We start from the raw sequence: 19,849 nt of genomic DNA on the forward strand, positions 1-19,849 counted from the left end.
TACATGCAGGCAGCGCATACTCCGCCACAGGCCTCAACAGCCTGACGGTCGGAGGCTTTCGTAGCTGTGACGCGGGCTGACTGATGACCAGCCCCCTGAATTAATATCATTCATTCATATTCTCTTCAGAAACGATGGATCCCCTCGGAACTTGAGATGGTATCGATGGGAGCTTGGGGCAAGAGAGAGAGGTCCCCCGAAGAGCCGCGGGAGACGGGGACCTTGGACGAACTTGCCATCTCGATGAGTACCTCATGCCGGCCTGAGCACCAACAACGTTTGTTCTCGGCATGAACTTGTTTCTGAGTGAGCAAAACTCTGCTCATGTTGATTGACGAACGACAGGTGGCAGTCATGTTTATGCGGCTGCCGGATGGAACAACTTTCAGAGACACAGCGCGTCTTCTGCTAATATGGCATGTCAAAATGGACTAAGAATCTGGAAAATATCAGGACGCAACTGGACTGGAGACGGCCCTCCCTGGTCCAGACAAACTTGGGGGCACCAGGGCTAGAAACCTTGTCGAATTTCTCGTGGTAGGGTGGCGTCGGCTAGCTTCATGATGGTGACGGACACTACCAGTTAAGGATTGCCTAGGCGGCGACGGGCTGTGCTATTTGGGCATTTGAGTCAGTTCTTGACCTTAAATTTAATCGAGATATTTGAACAAAAACAGAAAGGCAGTTGATGAACGAAACATGGGAAGGGCTGTATTCACAATTTCGTCCCTTTACCGTCACATCTGCTCTTTGGATCGATTTACACACCTGCCTCCCTCTAAGGAGTGAGCTCCTCTCTGTCCATCCCCCACGACTCAATCTCTCTGTAAACCACCATTGTAACCCATGGAAACTGCACGGACAGTCAATGTTTGCCTAGTGCTCCGCAGACATTCTAGCCAGCCGAGCCAAGTTAGTCGACTCTATTCGTGCCGTCCCCAGACGTGGATCTCCCAACGGCTGCCCCGGAGCTACAAAGTGACACCAGCTTGAACCGGTTAGCCGGCATCTCGGCATGACACAACACCAGTACCCAAGAACAACCGAGAGGGGGTTCTCGCAATCACCGGACGGCTTGGGGAAGTGCAGGTTCAAAAGCCTGGGCCAAAGGCACATTCCCCTAGACCTGGCGCACGGCCCGGGGCTACGGCCGGAGGTGAAACGCGACAGCTCGACTACGGGAAGATCGTCGGGACAATGGAGGGGGACTGAGAGCGCCGTGCGAGTGTGTACGGTGTTGTTGGAGTCGATGAGTTGTAGACGGCGAGGCGAAGGTCTACGATTTGGAGGTCGAGCTTGGCTTGTTGGCCACCAATGATTGCAACTCCAAGCTTGGCAGGGCTTTGTTCGACTTGAAAGGCGAATAGTCATTCTCTTTTGCCTCTGGGGCACAACTCCTGAGTGATAACTGCACGCATGGATGGGCTGTGGCAGCTGTCTGTCGTCATGTCTCCCGCAACCTTCCAGCGAAAGCATACCCTTAGTGCAGGGGGTGGCACTGGTCGTGGCTACGATCACTCCGAGCCTTGATCGTGAGGACCATACCGCTTCCCGCTGCCAAGAGTAATCCTTCCCATCCCCTTGTTTCCTTCCGACCCTTTCTTCGGCAAACAGGAATATCCAACATGGACCTCGGACTGGCACTGGCAAAGGGAAACCAAACAGCTGGTTTCCTCCCCTCCTTCGCTACCCCTCCTTTACCATTGTCAACCCCTTTGAGGATGGACCTTCAGGGGGATCAAACGAACCCGGGAATCGCCCAGGTCCTCTCTACAGAGAAGATACCCGTGCCTTGCATCTAGTCTCTCTGAATCACGTCCTCCCGCGTCCGCTACACTGCAAGAGAGAGGCGCCGTCCCTTGGCTTAGCGAGTATTGAGGGCGCGCTAGCAGCCAAGGCTCGAGCAGAGGCAACTAGTCGACGCCGTTCACGTGGAGGAGAGGCGACAGACACGGGTGACAGGCCAAAAAAGAAAGAAGAAAAAAAAAGGCCGTTTCACGATGTCATGCTTCGACATACGATGTCCTACGGGTGCATGGCTCTTTGACCACCCTGCTTCTGTGCTGCGCCCAAAACTGGCAAGGTGGCGATTCCCTCCTCCCATCAGTACTTGAGGCCACACGGTTTGACCCATCACAGTCAGGAACACCGATACTGTCACTGAGTCTCATCCTCCCCCCCTTCTTGGTCTGAGGCTTGGACTTGCTCGGAGCTCTGAGATGCAGCTTGGCATTGCCTACCACAGCCCGCCTCGTGGTTGAAGGCCCCCCCCTTCCGCCATCAGTGCCACCATTCTCCTGTTTCTTGTCATGGCACAGCGTGTGCTGGCAAACTCAGACACCGAAGCGGATATCCGGGCAGAGGGATCAGGAGCAGGAAGGAGGGTTCACACTGGCATGAATGGTTGAGCCCGAGGACATAAATATCCTATCACGATCCCGTCTGGTTAGGTTTGTCTTTCTCTCTCTCATCAGATTACACTCACCAACCTTTCACTTCACCTTTCGACAGCTAGCCTATCGACACCTCTTTCGACTCTCGCAACTTTTAACATCAACAGCTTCGGCTCTCTCATTCAACACTCGCTCTCAGCAGTCACCTTTTCTCCTTCTCTAACCAACAACTTCATCAACTATCAAGATGCACGCCAAGGCCGTTGCTCTCTCCCTCGCCGCCGCGGCTGTCGTCCGCGCTGATCTCCGCCTCAACACCAACGACATCCCCCAGGACTGCACTGCCATCTGCCGCCCCATCCGCGACCTCGGCAACATTTGCACCGTCAACTTCAACATTGGCCAGCCCGGCAACAACAACAACAGCGACGAGACCCAGGATGCCCTCGACGCCCAGTGCGTCTGCACCAACAACTCCTTCGACCTCAAGAACCTCGCTCCCCAGTGCAATGCCTGCATGATCGAGAAGGTCCCCCAGGACCAGCAGCGCAGCCTTGAGGGTAAGTCTTCAGTTTCTCTCCCCTTCAGGGACTCGGCATTTGGGGGACAGCATGAACTAACACAAAGTCTCACACAGGTATCCAGAGCATCATGAACGTTTGCGAGCTCCCCAGCGCCAGCGGCTACGCCTCGTCCTCCACCAGCGTCGCCAACACCGTCATCGTCCTCGCCACCCGCCTGACCGCCAGCTCCCAGCTGACCACCACCCTCGGCGGCGGCCAGCAACAGACCCCCGAGCCCACCCGCTCTCGTTCCAGTGAGCGCTCGACCATCACCACCACCTTCCTCACCTCCGGCAACGGCGGCCTTCCGTCCATCGCCACCTCCACCATCGTCGGTGGAGGTCGCCAGACCGGCAACGCCGCCCCTGGCCTCGCCGCCACCGGCTCCCACGGCCTGCTCGCCGCCGTCGGTGCCGTCGTCGCCGGCGCTTTCGGCCTCGGTGCCTTCATGCTCTAAGCGACCGTGTCCCCCCCGCCAGCCGGGAATGAGACGTGTACGCTATATGACAGGAGTCGGAAGGAGGAGGATAATTAGCATGGTAGTTTGTTATGTCTGATGATTGAAACGGATGCGAGAAGATGAGAGAGGGGAGGAGTATCATGGTCTGCGTCACTCCTTTGGTCCCTTTTTTTTTCTTTTTGGGTTTGGCTTCATCGCGAATGAGATATCTTTGTACTGTTTACAGGGTGTGTTTGCAATTGAACGATAGATGCCGTACTCATATCGCAGTGATCCCTTTTGCTTTCCAGTGAGACAGCGTGACTTGTCCGTCAAACTTGACTTACTTTTTCGGTCTTGCCAACATTCAAGAATGCTCTGCCTCGTTTTTATTCGGCTCTTCCGATTCGATGCAGTCAGTACCTGATGGTTTCCAGCAGTAATGATGAGTGGAGGCAATACTTACTGGCACTGCCTCACTGGCTTACAATCAAAGCGTTAGGAAACGGACCGAAGATCAGACCGACTCAAGTCCGATGTGAACCTGGAACACGTATACGCAACACACTTAGGTGATACTGAGATAACTCGATCCCAGGTGTTTACGGCAGGCCTCGGCTGCTTCTGGTCCTAACCTAACCAGAACATGCGTTACTATTGCACAGGTAGCTAGCCTAGGGTCAAACCGGTGGTTAGAATAGACGGTCTTGACGGTTGAAAGTGTTTGGTTTTCGGCAATATTCGACAGTCGGTTTGTGAGGTGCGTCAAAGCTTTATCAATGACGAAGCCGGCCGTCCGAACTCATGCGCCGAATGTGACCAAGTCTTCAATGCCGATGATGGGTCTGCCAATCGGGCTCAAACAGAATGACAGGGACGCACCCCTAAGATTGTTGGACAAGAACAGGAAAATGCGGGAAAATCTAAGCCGCAAAATACACCATATGTTGCTCGGGGTCTAAGGGGGGGGGTGAACTATTACTTGCCCAATGGGTTGAGAACTTGAGGAGTTGAGCCGGTTCTGTGACCTCAACAGAAGAATGAGATGGTGTCACAACGAGTCTAGAATGGTTATCGGCATGGATCAGCATTACTACACAGTAGCCAAGATGTCAAACTGACATTTTCTCTTACGCCCTCAGAAGCCCGAGTTCCCCGTTTTGACCTGAGTTACGCAACAACGAACTTGGCACGGAACGACATAGTATGGACAGATCCTCAACTTGAGGTCTCTAGCAAGTCCAAAAAAAAACAGCTTGGTACCGGCGGTGAGGGCCGGGATTTGATCCGCACTGGGTATACCAGAAGAGGTGCTGCGAGCCCTCAGAGAGGCAATCAGAGAGGACAAGTGACTTGCCAGAAAACCGAAAGCGTGTCGAAGTAGGCGCTAAGGGTTGTCGATCAATGGATTAATACTTTATGGAGGCAGGGATAGCCCTGATGCCGTCCTCGGTTTCTCCATCGCCAAGGCTCAGCAGTCTAAAGATCAGACGGGCAGCGAGTATGAGCGAATCTTATGGGGAACCCCTTTCATAACCCGTCCGGGCTGTCCGCTTCACTCGACTGAGCTCCGTTCACCAACCGGTCTGACGTGCATGTTCGGTCTCCTTATCATCGTTGTCAATCGATGGCACTGACCACGGGCTGGTCTCCCCAACACAGAGCGTCGCTCACACAGTCACACAGTCGATAAGAGACCAGTGTTCTCGACAATGATGGTTGTGGAGTGATAGAAGTGGTTGAATTGAAGCATTCCCTTCGTAGATCGGTTCATCCGGGACCTGTCCCTATTTGTACCCAAAAACCCCCGACGGAACACCGTGATGCTGGCATTTTCTCGTGCCAGTCCGCAGACAATGATCCCTATAGCGCCCAACTCCCGGCAGTATCCCCCCATTCTGAACCCGAGATTCACTCTCCCGCCTCTTTAGCAGACCCAAGTCAAACAGAAATCCCCCGGCTTGGTGCAGACACCACATGGCGAGTTGCAGCAGGTTGTTCCCGTCGGGCAGATGACGCCGCCGCAGGTTTCCACGTCGGCTGGGACAGTTCCGTTGGCTTCGCACCCGACCGGTTTCTCTAGGTTGAAGTCGAATACTTTGCAGTACGAATTTTCCGGGCAGACGACGCCGGCACACCGGTCGGGCGCGGGCTGCTCAAGTGCGGGCTGCTCAGGTGCGGGTTGTTCAGGGGTGCCGTTGTCTTGGGGGCTCGGGGCCGGGACGGCGGAGGCGCCGAGGACGACGGCGGCAACGATAAGCGAGCGAATGAACATCATTTTGACGTGGTTGTTTGTTTGTTTGGTAAAGAACGACTGTGTTGAGTTGGACCGGCTGCTCGTATAAAGCTGGAGCGAAAGCTGAAAGAGAGTGTGAAGGGCTTTCGGGGACACAAAAGGCAGATCAGCAAAAAGAGGAGCTAGAGGAGGGGAAAGCGCGCAACATTTATGATTTCGACGGGATGGGATCGTCGTCTGCTGTGTAAATTGGCAAAACTAAGTTCAGCACGACTCAGGTCGGCGATCCTGCTCCTTTGTTTGAAAGTTATTAATTCGACTACGCCGAGGGTCGGCTCCAATAACATGACGGCGACGGCCCAACTTTAAAACGACGAGGCCTTGGGCTATATCATATTGGCTTTATTAAACGTTGGAGAGCGGAGCTCCAAACTGCCAAAGAAGTTCAAAAAAAAAGAGCAGAGCAAAGCAAACAGCCGGGAGGTTCGGAAGAGGGCGATGAACACATCGAAGCATGTCAATTCCACAGCAAGTAAAGCGACTCACTTGACCGTCACGAATCCCAGCCAGCGGCAAAGTCGAAGAACTGAAAGTAAGACAGAGTCAATTAAGATACAGGTGTACGGTGTAGCTCGTGAACAATCAAAAGATTCATGCCTCAGGGGCCACTGATTTTGATAGTTTCCCCTTTCCCCATCATATGTCCTCATTACAGCGATCCCCCCTGGTTCCATCCAGTCTGTGCGGAGAACAATCCAAGCCACCTTCCATCCCCACGGCCTCCTTTCCCTCTTCCTCGCATAACTGCTTCTCTATTTGCAAGTGCCGGCCAGCACCCTACCCTAACGGCGCCGCCGGTTACTCGGCGGGGGGTTCCAGGGTGGTGGATTCGCAGACTTGCTGAGTACACATGACGTCGGGAGCCGTGCAGAGGTTGCAGCTGGCGTTGCAGCACCTCGTTCCGACCGGGCAGATGACTTTGCCACATCGTTGAGGGACGCATCTGGGCCCGCCCTCCGTCTCTATGCAAACGTAATCGGGGATGCAGAGCACGGTGGCGCAGGTGAGGATTCCCGAGGGGGCCGGGACCAGCGTCACCAGGGTCGTTGGTAACTCAGGGAGAACAATCGAAGGGAGGGGGATCGGTGGCAGTAGCCCTGTTGGCTCTTCCGAAGGAGCATCTGAAGGAAGGTCTTGGGCCGTAACGCCAAGGGCCAGCGCTGTGAGTGTTGCGAGAGTGCGAATAGAAACCATTTTTATGAACTTCGAGTTGGTTTTCAGCAAACTTTTATAGAGAGTATGTGACCCAAGGTGAGGTACAGTTGTGTTGTAAGTGAATCATACCTGTTGATAGAGAGAACCTTTCCCTTGGTCTTATACTTGTAAAATCGAGTTGCCAACCCCATGGACCTATGGTAGACTTTCCCATTTCGGACAAGGTCAACAGACGAATGCAGTCAGTGTCTAAGAATACGATGGCTGTGACCGAAAGCCAAGAGGTTGAAGATGGCACCCCTCAATAGCCCGTCTTGAGCTGAAAGAACGGCGACGATCTTCAAGCTCTCAAAGAAATGGTTTTCCCAGCTCACAGTATGACCATAGAGCGATGGTCATATGAACGGGGCGGGAGGAGTTGTTAACTAGGTCCCACTCCAGCCGTTAGTGCCCGAGAAGCGCAAGACAGGCTCGACCAATTATTTGTAGGGATCAGAGACATGGCAGAACTTCACTTTGGCCAACTTGGCGGTAGATCCCGTAGGCTAGACCGCGGTGGCGTTCCCGTGGATGTCCGAATGACGGAGCTGGACCGCATTAGATCGCATGCGGCCATACTTGGATATCTTGGAGAGGGGCTCTGCCGCGGCCCAGTTCAAGTGACGAGACGAGACCGTTGATGCCGAAACTAGCAACTCAGCTTCAAGTCTTCTATAGTTGGCAGCTTCTTCAAAGGCAAGTCTCGTATTGGAGTCTCACGATGAGGCGAGATTGACGTAAGGGTCGGACTCGCGCGCATCATACAACATTGGCATGTCGAACAGCCAAGAAACTCTCTGATTTGACTTTTGTAACATTAGGGCAAGGTAAAGGGTCGAGACATATAACCGTATCCGTCCGAACCTCCATATTCTCGTGATTTCCATCCGGGCGCCACAGGCAGTGACGGGGACGAACTAGCAGTCTGCCTAGCTCAAGCCAAAAGGAGGGTTCTCCTCCGCCCACCTCCACACGTCGGGGCTTCCCGCTGTCAAAGCAAGCAGGTACCGTTCCCAGTATCCCGTCATGGGCTCCTCCGGCAGGGTTCTAACAAGCGGAACGGCTTCGGGGTGCCCATCTGCACCAGCAAAAACCCACTGCCAGAGCCCATCGTCCTTCTCGACGGGATAGAGCCTGGCGTCGTAACCCTCGGCGTCAGCATCCAACTCCCTTGGCTTACGGGTCTCAGCAGACGAGGAGAGGTCTAGCCCAGACCCGCGTTGCAGCTTCCAGAGCTCTCCCCCATCGTCGTCCTTGGTGAGAGGCTTGCAGTCCCATATTTCCGCGTCATCCATCCCTAGGCCCTGGCAGGCTAGACGAACCCTCACGCTACTGTGGATTCTCTCATTCGTGTGAAGCAAGGGCTGGTCGGTGTCCTCGTTGGTTTCCGGATCAGTACGCATGAAAGTCCCGGGGTGCCGGACAGTGGTCCCCGCCATGGTCTGGAGTCGACTGGTGGGATACCGGATCTGACCTAGGCCCCAGGGACGGGCCGTCTTCCACAGCTCTTGCTCACTGCCTATGGGATGGCGGTCCTTTCCGTCGCATTCAGACTCGTCGCGACGAATACTCGACGCCTCGACCGGACAGATCTTGGGGTTTGCCCACGGCAGTTGCTGCTTTGGCCACAGCCACGACGTCCATTGGCTCGAAGGGACATAGGAGAATGGATGTCCGGCAGAGTACCGCAGGCTTTGCGTGAAGATGTCTTGCATTCGGCCCTGGTTGAACTCAACCCCAACGGTAGACAGTTGGTCACACATCCCTGCTCGAGTTAGCCTCGACGAGGGATCTGAATGCTGTCAGAAGGAGTCAGAAGACTGCTTACAGGCCAGGGTGATGTTGGCAATTTGCTGCTCGTGCCAACCCCCTCCGACGCCGGCGTGATTGCCCGGGAACCAAACTTGCTTGAGATTGGTTTTGTTGCCGTCGAGCTTCTCCCACAGCGCTGGGCGGAACGCGTACCGAGGTTCATCGAGAGCCAGAGCGTGGAACGCGTTCTCCACAAGGTCTGATATCTGAGTGTTGGCGAACTTCCAAGTTTCGGGGTGTTAGTTTCCAGCATTCGTTACAGACAGCCAGGGGGGGGGAGGGGGGACTTATTGGTCAGAAGACCCTCGCAGACCGATGACTGGAGCCGGAGGGATTCCTAAGGTGCCCACTGTGTCCCAGACACCGACGGCTTTGATGGCAATGTCACGCACAGCTTGGCCGTCCTCATAAGTGTACCTTGCAAGACCGTTCTTCACGTGCTTAATGTCAGACTGCGAAGTTCAATTCTACGAGTGGACGGGAACATGGCGGGACTTACCTTGCTGAGCCAGGATTTGTATCCTAATCTTCGCTCCGTCTCCCACTTCACCTTGGCGGCCCCCTTCTCGCCTCGGTATGGTAGTATATCGGGATACAAGAAATCGCCCAAGTCACGATCGGTGCTCCCCATGTTCTCGTAGTCTTCAAAGACGCCATAGAACCATTCGAGCCCCTGAGAGGTCAGCAAGCCAACAGTCGCAATCATGTCGGCAACGGAGCGCGCAGTAAAGGCACCGCGGGAGAATCCAATCAGGATGATGTCATCTCCATCCACATAGTTGGTGCAAATGAAATTGTATACCTCTCTGATGCTCTTGACGCATGTGGTGGTTAGCTTGCTTTTGGTTTGACTCCCTTTCCTCTCAATGCTCACCTGGTCAAGGCCGACACCGAACAGGCCTCCAGTGAGCTTGTCTACCTTGCTCTCTGAGCTACCGACACCAGCATGATACATGATGATCTGATGAGTGCCGTCCTGGCACGTCCGTCGGAGAACGCGCGAGATCCGGGTCACGTTGGATTGGGGCTCCGAGCTGTACAAATCAGCCAAAACGTTGTCACCGGACCTTGGCGCTGAACTCACCCTTTGCTACCCAGAGAGTCCATCCATGTGCCATCGCAGCAGACAATCAGACGCTTGCGAGCGCCCCGGATGCTTGGAACCATTTCGGCGGCCGTGGTTGGCAGTAGGAGACGTTGGCAGGACAAGACATGCAGGAGAGCAGGCTCAGAAGGGGCGCAGCATGTCGTGGAGGACTTTATCTACCTGCAGGCCGGCCACTGACTGGCAAGCAAGGGGGTTCAGCTTGGCGTTACCAATTGTGATCTAGTGTAAGTTGGTGGCTGGCTTACTGCAGCACGCCAATATTTGAGATTTGAGACTGACATGGAATGCTGGCACTTCAGCCAACTAATCGGGTTGCGTGCGACCTACCAAAATTGGATGAATATTGGACCACGTAAGACAAACAAATTATTTTGTGAAAAAGGATATCCCCAGCTGCACAAGGAACCGAACTTATCTCGAAGTGTCTCTCTTCCTGTTTGAGCTCGCGTCCTTTCGATACCAGCTTGTTTCCCAGTCTTGAAGCTCGGTTGGCGGGTCTCCATCATCAATCGAAAATGTGTTTTCAACTGAGTTATTCGGTTCGCGACGAAGAAGTACTGTAAAAGATATTGTTTCCGTTGGCAATCCAAATCGCCGTGTGTTTGTGCTTTGTGCCAGCAGCATACACACATAAGGCCTAAGGAATGATTTCGAAACCTTGAAGAGCGTTTCTATATTGAGAGGTCTCCAATATGGAAGAATTACGGCCAATAGCTAATGACAAAGTCTTGGTGTGGTACAACTCACATGGCTTATTGGGTTCACTCCCACATCGCCTTTAGAACATGTCCTGATACCCCACCTTGGGCTAGTATTGGTGGGAAAGAGTTAGATGCAGGGTCTGATTCTCATGCAGCGTGTCATAGGCCAAGCTGATACTGCCAGATGCTGCTAGGTTACTGTGCTTTTGTCTGACGTGCATGAAGCGACTGAAGCTTGGCTCTTTTGGTTAGATAGACAATGGCCTTAAGGGTCCCTCCCGGCTTTCGAGGAGCCGGGTTTCTTAACCCCCTGCAAGTATTCTTCACCCTACCTTAGAAGATACAGCGACATCCTGGTAATTAGTTTGCCTAAAAGCATGATTCCTCACGGACGAGTCACGCATGGTCTCTGCCTTGAGGATAATTCACTATATACAACCGAACGCGCCATGAAGTCATCCTCCACATGAGAAATCTTCGGGTGATTCAAGTCTACGAGGATGTAACTCCGCCTCATGCTATTCTATCACACACGTGGGAAGAGAAAAAAAGTTCATACGAAGGCCCTAAGCTACAAGTCATACCACCTGATGTTATCAATACTCCCCAGGTCCCATAAAACCAAGCCCGCAGAAGGCTTAGTGAGCGGCTCAAAGATTTCAGTAAGAGGTCTACAAGTTCATCTGGATGGACCCCTGTTGCATCGAGAAGTCTCCATCGGCAGAGCTCTCCGAGGCCATCAACTCCATGTATCGGTGGGTTGGGCAAGCCAACGCCTGCTACGTCTACTTGTCCGACATGGACGTATTTGGCAGTGACCAAACACTAGAGCAGAAACAAATGCTGAGGATGTATGGCTGGTTCATTCGCGTCTGGATACCTCGAGAGGTGGTTGCACCAAGGAAAGTCGAGACTTTTCTATAGGCGGTGACCTAGAGCCCTCGTTAGAAAGTGCTTTTCCCAGCTCAATGAGAGAATATGAGAGATGCTAGGGAACATCCAGATCCACCGATTGCGAGGAATGTAAAGGAGGACGGGAAGACGCAACCACAAGTGCAAGAAGTTATGCGCCACAAGCGAGACTACATTTCGATTATTGTCGATGAATATCCGTCAACCCCGAGCTTGAAGTTCAGAATCAAGAAACTCTCTTGCGTATATCATTGCACTGGGCTCTATCAAAACATCATGCGTGGACTTTGGAGTATTCTTCGCTATGATTAGGGGGCCCAGATGGCCACACGTACGAGCGATCAGCGAGCTTGCCAAAACTGCTTAGCAACGTACATATAAGGTCGCGACTACAGTCCCGGTAGACTGTAGCACTGTGGCCGTAACCAGAAACAACGGGTTCGGATGGCTCAGCCGCATGGCTTGTACCAGATTCGGGCCGTACCGCCTTGGCTTTTCCGGGAGCCGAGCAGGTTCAGTGTTCGTTTCCGGCCATACACATAGGATGAAAATCACTGCTGCTGTCGGGACTGAAACTGGAGAACAGTCCAGGGTCCTTTGAGTTCATGGCTGAGGCCAGATGATGAGTGGAATACCAAGTGAATGGATGGCCTACCTCTTCAAGATTGTTATGTCATTGCATGAGGGAGATCCCCTGCAGTTGACCATGAAACACGCATACACCTCTGTTGTCTATATTCAAATGAACATCACGCCTTCGCTGAGCAGGGGATATGGATTTTAACACCAACATTGGTTTATGCATGCCCCCTGAACCTGCAAGATACTCGCCTCTCAGGTGAACAACTCCGGGAGCCCAAGATCAGGCAAAGGGCCCACTGCCCCGGTTGCTCAATGGCAGGGATCAAGTGTGGAGTTGCTGAGCCTCAGTTGCTGTTGTTCATATCCGCGCAACGTAGGCTAAACCAAATGGGGAGCGTGTTTCGACGACGCCAAGAAGAGTGGTTTTGCTGCCGGGATTCCGGTCTCATCCGACCATCTTACTTCGTCTTTGGGTGCGGCGACTGGCCCCCAAGCACAGCCACGAACGACGAAAGAAAGCCTGACTGACTCCTCATCCCACATCCACATCCGATCCGCGTCGTACTCGAAATATCTCCAGAGTGTCTTTGCCGCACACGAGGGGGCGGCTTTCTGCAGCGTGCCTCGATCCGAACATACCACCATCCCGCACCGGTACCACCACTCATTTCAGAGCCCGTCTTTGAACCCAACAAGCCAGCAATGGTCTTCCTAGGCCGTCCGTCAGAGGCGTGTGGCCCCTGTCGCGAGGGAAGACTCAGGGTGCGTACCAAAGATTCCCTCCCAGTCTCCATCTTGTCTCCCCCAAACCAAACCCCCTCCCCCTTTGATCTCCTACTGGTCCGCTCGTACCTCTGCGTACATATTATCCCTCAGTCGGAACTCCAACCCGTCAGCCCTATGACGGGCGTTGACCGACGCAAAACGAAACCACCACACACACCCCCTCCCCCCCCGGACGTGAGCCAAGGCTAACATTACCTTTTGCTTCCCGTCCCGCAGTGCGACCGCCTGCAGCCCGGATGCACCCAGTGTTCCCGCAAGCAAATAACCTGTCCCGGGTACAGGGATCCTTCGGAATTTTACTTCAGAGACGAGACCGCCAACGCCGCCTTCAAAGTCCAGAATAGGAAACCCAGGAGGCGTTTGCCGGCCAAGACAAGGCAGAGGACGAAGACGCAAGCCGGGGAAGAGTCGCAAGAACAGCAGCAGCAGCAGCAGCAGCAGTCGCACTGCGTAAGCTCAGGCACGGAGTCGGCGACAGCGTCAGCATCAGTAACAACCAAGATCAAAACTACGCAGCTTGTTGGATCCGTAATCAAGCCCGACGACGGCTCTTCGAAAGCACCGGCCGCCGCCAAAACAACCCGAGAACATGCCGTCGTTCGCTATCGGGCTCTCTCACAACCCCTTGGCGATCTGGCACGCGCATATTTCATGACGGACTACATAGCCTCTTCGCCCTTTGATTACCTCCCTGAACTCTGCCCTCATGGATTAACGGGCAACAACGCCATGTCGGCGTCGTTACTGGCAACCTCCTTCGCCAGCCTGTCGCTCAAGATGTCCGACCCCAGGATGATGAAGCAGGCCAGGGTCCAATACGCCAACGCCTTGTCCCAGACAAACCAGGCCCTGAGCTCGCCGAAACTCGCCGTCGAGGACAGCACGCTGGCGGCCGTGCTGCTGCTGGGACTGTTCGAGGCCATGGTGTTTTCTGGGCAGCAGTCTCTCGACAGCTGGAACCTCCATACGCTCGGCTCCATCGAGCTCCTCCGCCTGCGTGGGGCCCGTCAGTTCGAGACACCTCTTGGCCGCAAGCTCTTCTTCCACTTGAGCAGCAACATCCGCACGTGCTGCGCGCACAGCAAGACGCCCGTCCCGCTCCGGTTTCTGAAGATTTACGAGGGCGCCAGGCCGTACCTCGACCTAGGCGACCCTTTCCTTGAGATGACGGAAATCGTCGACCGAGTTGCTACTCTGCGGTCGAGAATCGCTCATCTCGAAGACCCTCAGAGACACGAGGTCCTCTTCGAGGCATTAGGCTTGGATGCGGCGACTGCGAGGCTCGGTCAGGAAGTTCCGGAAGAATGGAGGTTCTGCGCAAGGCTACCCGGCGAGAGGTCCCCCATGTCGTACAAGGGCATGTCTTTTCGCTATCCCTCGCTTCGGGTTCTACGGTACTGGAACTCGCTGAGGATGATCCGGATGTTCCTCAACGACGTCATATGGATGCAGGCATCTCTGATGCTTGACCGAGGGCCTGATCCCGATGACGAGACGGACTACGAAGGGCTTCAGAGGTCTGCCAACAGAAAGATGTCGACTCTCGTTGTCGAGGTTCTGGGCAGCTGTGGGGAGTATCTCGAGTTCTCCGAGGACCGGTTCTCTGTTGCGGCAAGGTGCCTGATCTGGCCGCTTTCGGTCATCGCCGAGCTCTCCTTAACGCCTCCCGATGCTCGGCTGTTTGCTCTCGAATGCCTAGACCAGCTGAGTCGTGACAACCGGATCCCACACCTAGTTGCAGAGGCAACCGAGCTGACGGGCGTTCAGTCGAGCTGGTAAGTCGAGCTCCATCCCTGCCCCTTCATCCACTGCCACTGTGTCATTGTTGTTGAGTTTGCGCCCAGGCTTCATCTGTATCATCTCTTATAAGAGTTTTAGCACACCATTGCTTGCTTTATTGATACACCACTCACACCATTACTAGACCCTCGTCCGCAGCAATAAGATGTCAAAAAAATTTCAAAAAAACCCCCGGGCTAGCACAACAATCTCCCTAAGATATATATCTCTCTCTTATGTATACACACACCATCACGCTGGGCTTTCGACAACCTCATTTCACGGGTATCCCCAAGGTTTCGGGCCTGCTGCATCAGGAGCGAAGGAGTGTGTGCCCCCATGCCCGTTTCCCCCGTAGACGCTCTGCTGTGCCACCGCATGAACGGTTGTCGGTGCCGTGGCGGCGTTCCTGCGCTTCTTCCTGATCTGGAAATACAAAGTCAGAGCTGCGATCAACATGCTCGGTATTCCGACACCCAGACTCGCTGCCAGGGCCACGATATCCGATCTGCTCAGTCCGCTGTCTCCTCCGGCCGCTGCTGTCGTCTGCTGCGTATCTGCCGCGGACGTTCCGCTCGTCCCAGAACCCGAAGTCTGTGCCGGCCGGCCGTCGGTTGGTGATTTCGCAACGCTTGAGGCCGTCGGGGAAGATGCTTTTCCGTCAGCTGTCGTTGTCGTCGCCGGCGTGCCGTCCACTGCGGCGTTTGCGGTCGCGCAGTATGAGTCGTACAGGTTGAGCATGCTCGTCAGATCGACCGACCAGTTGTCGACCTTGCTGCATCCTTTGCTGACGCACGAGGAGATGTAAGACGTCGCTGAGCTGGCGAGAGCCGTGTTGCAGTAGCAGCCGTTGATCGACTGGCAGCCACACTGAAGGGCGACCCCGAGATCCTGATAACCGGCGTTGACACCACACACCCAGATGCCATTATGCACAAGGCAACCAGCTGCGCATGCCCTCGCTGTAGAATAGGCCAACTCAGAGTGGAGGCTGACTGGCGCGAGAGCACCGACCGTCGTTTTCGCAACTGAGCCGAGAGGGAAGAACAGAAAGGAACTGATCGTGATGGCCCAGAACAACAATGGACTCCGGAAGGTGGTCGAGAACATCGTGGGCGATGTCTTCAGGTCGTGACGATGCACAATATTCGGCTGTGTGTTTCTCGACGTGGCCAACGACAATTGAACAACTCGAGGTTCAGGTGGTGGCAGGGGGGCAGGAGACTGATCTCCAAGTTCAAAAGGAGCAGATAAAAGGGAGAAGAAGTTTGGGTCAAAAAGTCGTCCTCAGCAAGACAAGCCCCAAGCATCTTCATCACTCCCGGCTCTGTGGCGTCTTTCCTGCTACACCAAAAGATGTTCCGGTAGGGCTGAGATGTCCAAGTCCAATGAGGTGGCGGGACGTTGCTGGATCGTGGCGTTGGCTAGTCCTATTTTAGCCGTACCCCGAAAATGCGCAGTGCCTTTGAGAAGCGGCTGAATGTTGTGATACCTAAACAATGGCATCCCTTGAATGATGGCTGTTTGACCGTACGCGTGGAAATTACCGTCAAAGAGCCGGGTTTGGGAGCCACGCATAGCACTCGACAAGCCGTGGCGCAGGACGAGGCAGGACTTTAGCCGTGGATCCAAGTAGCAGACCCCCTGAGCGTCGAGAGTCGCTGCTCAGAATTCCAGCCTACCGACAAAGTGTTGACTTCACAAATGTCAAGCACTTTACCAAATGTCTGTATAGCGTTGTCGGAAGACTCGTCAAGTCGACTCTCGGTGTTTCCTTTGTTGGCAAGGTGAATCTCTACATAGTTCCTCATCAGGCATGGTTGGATAGGATATAATGTGTGTCCAGATTGAATCATTATGGGTCTCCTCTATCTCTGGTCCAAAACCCAGCAGTCTTGATTCCACAGTTGATACTTTGACGTACATGGGACACAAGCTATGTTGCCCTCTAAGTTACCAGCTGTGAACTCTTTAACATTGATTCCATTCTCTTGAGTCTTTAGCCCCTTTCCGGGGTTTCAAGTGAAAAAATACCATTTCCAAACTCGTCGAGATGCCTATGAATTGGAGGTTCACATTTCCGGTGATTGACTGAGCCCTCGAATCCGTTAAGAATGTCCATTCTGCCAGAAACCGCCTAGAGGTCTACCAAAAGGTTCCCTAATCCAGATCGATACACCCATAATTTCGCACTCGAGCTATGAGAAAGAGGCGCCAAGGTGACGATCACGGGAGCGAAGGCAAATGAGCCCAGCCAGACGACTGTGATCATATCCATGTGTCTAAATGTGGTGGGATTCTGTCGACACGACAACTCTTGTTTCTCAAAACTATCGAAGCCATTCAGTAGTCATGTGTCAGCAACTAGGGCGGTGTGCACTGCTACATGCATTAACAAGAATGTACTTGTCCAAACGGCTTATGGAGTAGCTGCCAGGGGCCTTCTTAGGTGGTCTCAGAGTCCTGTGCCGCATATCCATCCCCCCTCACCCCCATTCTCAATACCTTCCTGCAGTCATGCTTACTATGCAGGCCATAAGAGAGGTGATCCCCTGCTGCTGAATGCGCTGGCCATGATAATCTTCTTTAGGCCAACGCTAGAGTAAGAATGTGACTTCTGTTGCCTCGTCCCTTACGATTATTGCTGCTGGACTGATGTTTACCCTCCTTTTATAATTTCAACGTACCACCACTGCTATGGTGCTTAAGTGCCATGCAAATTCCACAAGCAGAAGACAGCCGTTTAGATGCAGATGTTGCGTCTTATCTTTGGCGGTTAGCCGTAGACGTGAGTGGAGTTGCTTAACAGGGGGGGCTTGTAGATGCAGTTGTCAGACCACACCATTCAATCACGTTGACTGTTTCGTATGTGGAATGAACTCGCATGGGTCTTTAGGCTAAAGAGAAATATTCGGCAAGCGATTTTTCGAATACAGCCCTGGTTTGGAGGGGTTTGATGATAACGCTTCGCCCGCGACTTGTGCAGCCAAAAGGCGAACAACGACGATCTTCCTTATTCATCGCCACAAACATATAAATCACCAACCGACTTCTTTGTCGACCATGCTTTCCGGAGATCAGATTCGCGTCCTGGAACTGCTTCCAAGTGGAGACGAAGGTCCAGCCGCTCCGCTTAGAGGCCACGTCCACATTGTATCACTCTCCAGCAATCCTGACTACGAGGCCGTGTCCTACGTTTGGGGTATACCGGATGGAAAGACGAGTATCGAAGTATCCGGGCATATTTTTGGGATCTCCTCCAACCTGGATGCACTGCTACGAAGGCTTCGGTATACCAATCGAAAGAGACAAATATGGGCGGATCAGATCTGCATCGATCAGAGCAACCTGAGCGAGAAGACAACCCAGGTGAAGATGATGGGCGATATTTATTCCAAGTGCCGCCAGTGCTTGATTTGGATGGGTGAGATCCCGGAATCGGTTCCTCAATCTGGGGTGGAGGACGCGATTCACCTGCTAGAGTTCATGGCGACACCAGACGACGTCAATGTGCCCGAGTTTCTCAGCACGAGGGACAAGTTCATAAAGGTCTTCGAAGTCTTGTACTTGATCCATCCCCACGGAAACACCTGGTGGTCGCGCATCTGGACGGTACAAGAAGTTATTCTGCCAGAAAGAAAGACCATTCTTTGGGGGCCGAAGGTGCTCTCATGGGAACTCCTCAGTCAAGCCATGCATACCTGGACAACACAATACATGCCTTCTTTGATGGAGATTCTTCTCGACGAGGACTTTCAGGAAATGAATGCTCTATCAGCCAATATTGTATGGATCAACTACGGACGCAACTCTGATCTCCCTTCCATCCTAGTCACCAAATGGCGTAATCGCAAAGCGACGGACATGCGCGACAAAGTCTTTGGGCTTCTTGGATTGGTGCCTGACCATGTAGATTTGGAGTACACCGGCCGGCGTACGTGCGAATCATCTGTCGCAGAGGTTTTCAGTTCTTTGACACTGGATGCCATCCTGTCGACGGACAGTCTCCAGCCACTTGTGCTGAATCCCAGACTGGAGGACGACATTGCAACCGAGGGTATTTCTAGATGGGCGATGGACTTGAAGGGGTTCCCGAAACGCGACGCGGATACTTTCTACAGAGACTGGGCTCATGATCACTACAACGCGTGCAACGGAAGGGCTCTGGATCGGTCATTCTTGCGAAGCACAGTTGAAGATCACGCTGGTTCGACACGCGTCCTTGGCGTCTCCGGTGTCATGGTTGATACGGTCCAAATCATCAGCCCGCAACGAAGCACAGCACCGGAGTCTGATGCCCGAATATCCGAGAACCTGCGAGCTTGGTACAAGCTCGCGGCATCTCGTCAACCAGGAGGGGTTTCTGCCGCTACCCAGCCCGAGTTTGATGAACAGTTTTGTCGGCTTGTCGTTGCCGACATACTAGAATTGCGCGACGAAGATGATCCAGAGTCACAAAGTCGAATGCCGAATGCAGAAGACTTGGAAAACGCTTGGCGATTTGTTAAAGAGGGAATACGAAGCCCTGGTGAGCTCTGGATTAAGGAGTCACACATGCCCAGTCAGTTGTGCAACCAGGTCTTCTTTGTCACAGCGTCTGGCATGATGGGGATGGGTCCTTGGGACACGCTGCCAGGAGATGAGGTTTGGGTATTCGATGGGGGCAACTACCCGTTTACAGTAAGGCCACGCAATGAAGCGGGTAGCAAAGCCGAGTTCGACTTTGTTGGATGTTGTTATATCCAAGGTATCATGTTTGGGGAGTGGTTCCAGAAACAGGAAGAGTTGTCGACTCAGAGAATCTACATTTACTAGGGTTGAGTTTAGGCCAATATGATTGACAATTATCCCTTTGTATTTTAATGTTGATCAGGCCAAGTCCATGGCTATGTCTTCCATTGAGGGTTCAAAGGTTCAGAGACAGCTATATGACAAGGCGCTCGCTGATGGGAGTACGAAATCCTGTTACGCTCTACTGTTTGCCGCGATTACATCCCGAATCATATTCAAGGTCCAGCTGCCCCGCCAAGGTAGCGGAAAGAACTAACGATAATGAGGAAGAGTTCAATGCAGAGCCTATTTGTCTTTGGAGAGCCGTACTCATCATCACCAAAAGAAACAAGCTGAGCGCTAGGACGATTTGATGAACGACAATTTGGGAAGGAGGTGATATTGAAGCTCCACTGAAGTCCGCCCAGGTTGGCACGGGCAAGTGCACTGACCATGCCAACTGTGTCTGGCCCCCCCCCCCCCCCCCCCTCCAAAAGCACGTGATGGGAACGCC

The 19,849-nt window shown here is 53.5% G+C and overlaps 8 protein-coding genes across 8 annotated transcripts; 4 read left to right on the forward strand and 4 right to left on the reverse strand.

The window, feature by feature from the left end:
• Positions 1-2,400: 2,400 nt before the first annotated feature.
• CDEST_07537 (uncharacterized protein) lies at positions 2,401-3,413 on the forward strand (the record flags this gene model as incomplete). The annotated part of the gene is made up of 2 exons (XM_062923696.1): positions 2,401-2,953; positions 3,031-3,413. Exons 1-2 carry the CDS (start codon positions 2,641-2,643, stop codon positions 3,411-3,413), a joined length of 696 nt encoding a protein of 231 aa, XP_062779747.1. The 5' UTR covers positions 2,401-2,640.
• Positions 3,414-5,121: 1,708 nt separating this feature from the next.
• Positions 5,122-5,838, reverse strand: CDEST_07538 (uncharacterized protein). The gene has a single exon (XM_062923697.1). It carries the CDS (start codon positions 5,671-5,673, stop codon positions 5,323-5,325), a length of 351 nt encoding a protein of 116 aa, XP_062779748.1. The 5' UTR covers positions 5,674-5,838; the 3' UTR covers positions 5,122-5,322.
• Positions 5,839-6,489: 651 nt separating this feature from the next.
• On the reverse strand, positions 6,490-6,885 carry CDEST_07539 (uncharacterized protein; the record flags this gene model as incomplete). The annotated part of the gene is made up of 1 exon (XM_062923698.1): positions 6,490-6,885. One exon carries the CDS (start codon positions 6,883-6,885, stop codon positions 6,490-6,492), a length of 396 nt encoding a protein of 131 aa, XP_062779749.1.
• Positions 6,886-7,680: 795 nt separating this feature from the next.
• CDEST_07540 (Putative Tle1 phospholipase, alpha/Beta hydrolase) lies at positions 7,681-9,900 on the reverse strand. Its single transcript, XM_062923699.1, has 6 exons — positions 9,782-9,900; positions 9,572-9,731; positions 9,197-9,511; positions 9,018-9,128; positions 8,714-8,918; positions 7,681-8,650 (listed from the first exon to the last, which is right to left on the reverse strand). The coding sequence occupies exons 1-6, from the start codon at positions 9,862-9,864 to the stop codon at positions 7,815-7,817; spliced, it is 1,710 nt and encodes a 569-aa protein (XP_062779750.1). The 5' UTR covers positions 9,865-9,900; the 3' UTR covers positions 7,681-7,814.
• Positions 9,901-11,193: 1,293 nt separating this feature from the next.
• CDEST_07541 (uncharacterized protein) lies at positions 11,194-11,430 on the forward strand (the record flags this gene model as incomplete). The annotated part of the gene is made up of 1 exon (XM_062923700.1): positions 11,194-11,430. One exon carries the CDS (start codon positions 11,194-11,196, stop codon positions 11,428-11,430), a length of 237 nt encoding a protein of 78 aa, XP_062779751.1.
• Positions 11,431-12,475: 1,045 nt separating this feature from the next.
• CDEST_07542 (Putative zn(2)Cys(6) fungal-type DNA-binding domain, fungal transcription factor) lies at positions 12,476-16,494 on the forward strand. The gene is made up of 2 exons (XM_062923701.1): positions 12,476-12,762; positions 13,003-16,494. Exons 1-2 carry the CDS (start codon positions 12,703-12,705, stop codon positions 14,563-14,565), a joined length of 1,623 nt encoding a protein of 540 aa, XP_062779752.1. The 5' UTR covers positions 12,476-12,702; the 3' UTR covers positions 14,566-16,494.
• Positions 14,842-15,851, reverse strand: CDEST_07543 (uncharacterized protein). Its single transcript, XM_062923702.1, has one exon. The coding sequence runs from the start codon at positions 15,673-15,675 to the stop codon at positions 14,845-14,847; it is 831 nt and encodes a 276-aa protein (XP_062779753.1). The 5' UTR covers positions 15,676-15,851; the 3' UTR covers positions 14,842-14,844.
• Positions 16,495-17,517: 1,023 nt separating the features above from the next.
• CDEST_07544 (Putative heterokaryon incompatibility) lies at positions 17,518-19,407 on the forward strand. The gene has a single exon (XM_062923703.1). The coding sequence runs from the start codon at positions 17,629-17,631 to the stop codon at positions 19,378-19,380; it is 1,752 nt and encodes a 583-aa protein (XP_062779754.1). The 5' UTR covers positions 17,518-17,628; the 3' UTR covers positions 19,381-19,407.
• Positions 19,408-19,849: the final 442 nt, after the last annotated feature.

Source organism: Colletotrichum destructivum, chromosome 4, assembly GCF_034447905.1.
Source record: "Colletotrichum destructivum chromosome 4, complete sequence".
Lineage (NCBI taxonomy): Eukaryota > Fungi > Ascomycota > Sordariomycetes > Glomerellales > Glomerellaceae > Colletotrichum > Colletotrichum destructivum.

Bases quoted from the DNA above. Each gene is read 5' to 3' on its own strand.
- CDEST_07538 (XM_062923697.1), bottom strand. From the start codon at position 5,673: ATGATGTTCATTCGCTCGCTTATCGTTGCCGCCGTCGTCCTCGGCGCC.
- CDEST_07540 (XM_062923699.1), bottom strand. From the start codon at position 9,864: ATGGTTCCAAGCATCCGGGGCGCTCGCAAGCGTCTGATTGTCTGCTGC. The intron at 9,732-9,781 runs GTGAGTTCAGCG...TGATTTGTACAG, and splicing joins GACTCTCTGGGTAGCAAAGG to CTCGGAGCCCCAATCCAACG. The intron at 8,919-9,017 runs GTCATCGGTCTG...GAAACTTGGAAG, and splicing joins TAGGAATCCCTCCGGCTCCA to TTCGCCAACACTCAGATATC.
- CDEST_07542 (XM_062923701.1), top strand. From the start codon at position 12,703: ATGGTCTTCCTAGGCCGTCCGTCAGAGGCGTGTGGCCCCTGTCGCGAG. The intron at 12,763-13,002 runs GTGCGTACCAAA...CCCGTCCCGCAG, and splicing joins GTCGCGAGGGAAGACTCAGG to TGCGACCGCCTGCAGCCCGG.
- CDEST_07543 (XM_062923702.1), bottom strand. From the start codon at position 15,675: ATGTTCTCGACCACCTTCCGGAGTCCATTGTTGTTCTGGGCCATCACG.
- CDEST_07544 (XM_062923703.1), top strand. From the start codon at position 17,629: ATGCTTTCCGGAGATCAGATTCGCGTCCTGGAACTGCTTCCAAGTGGA.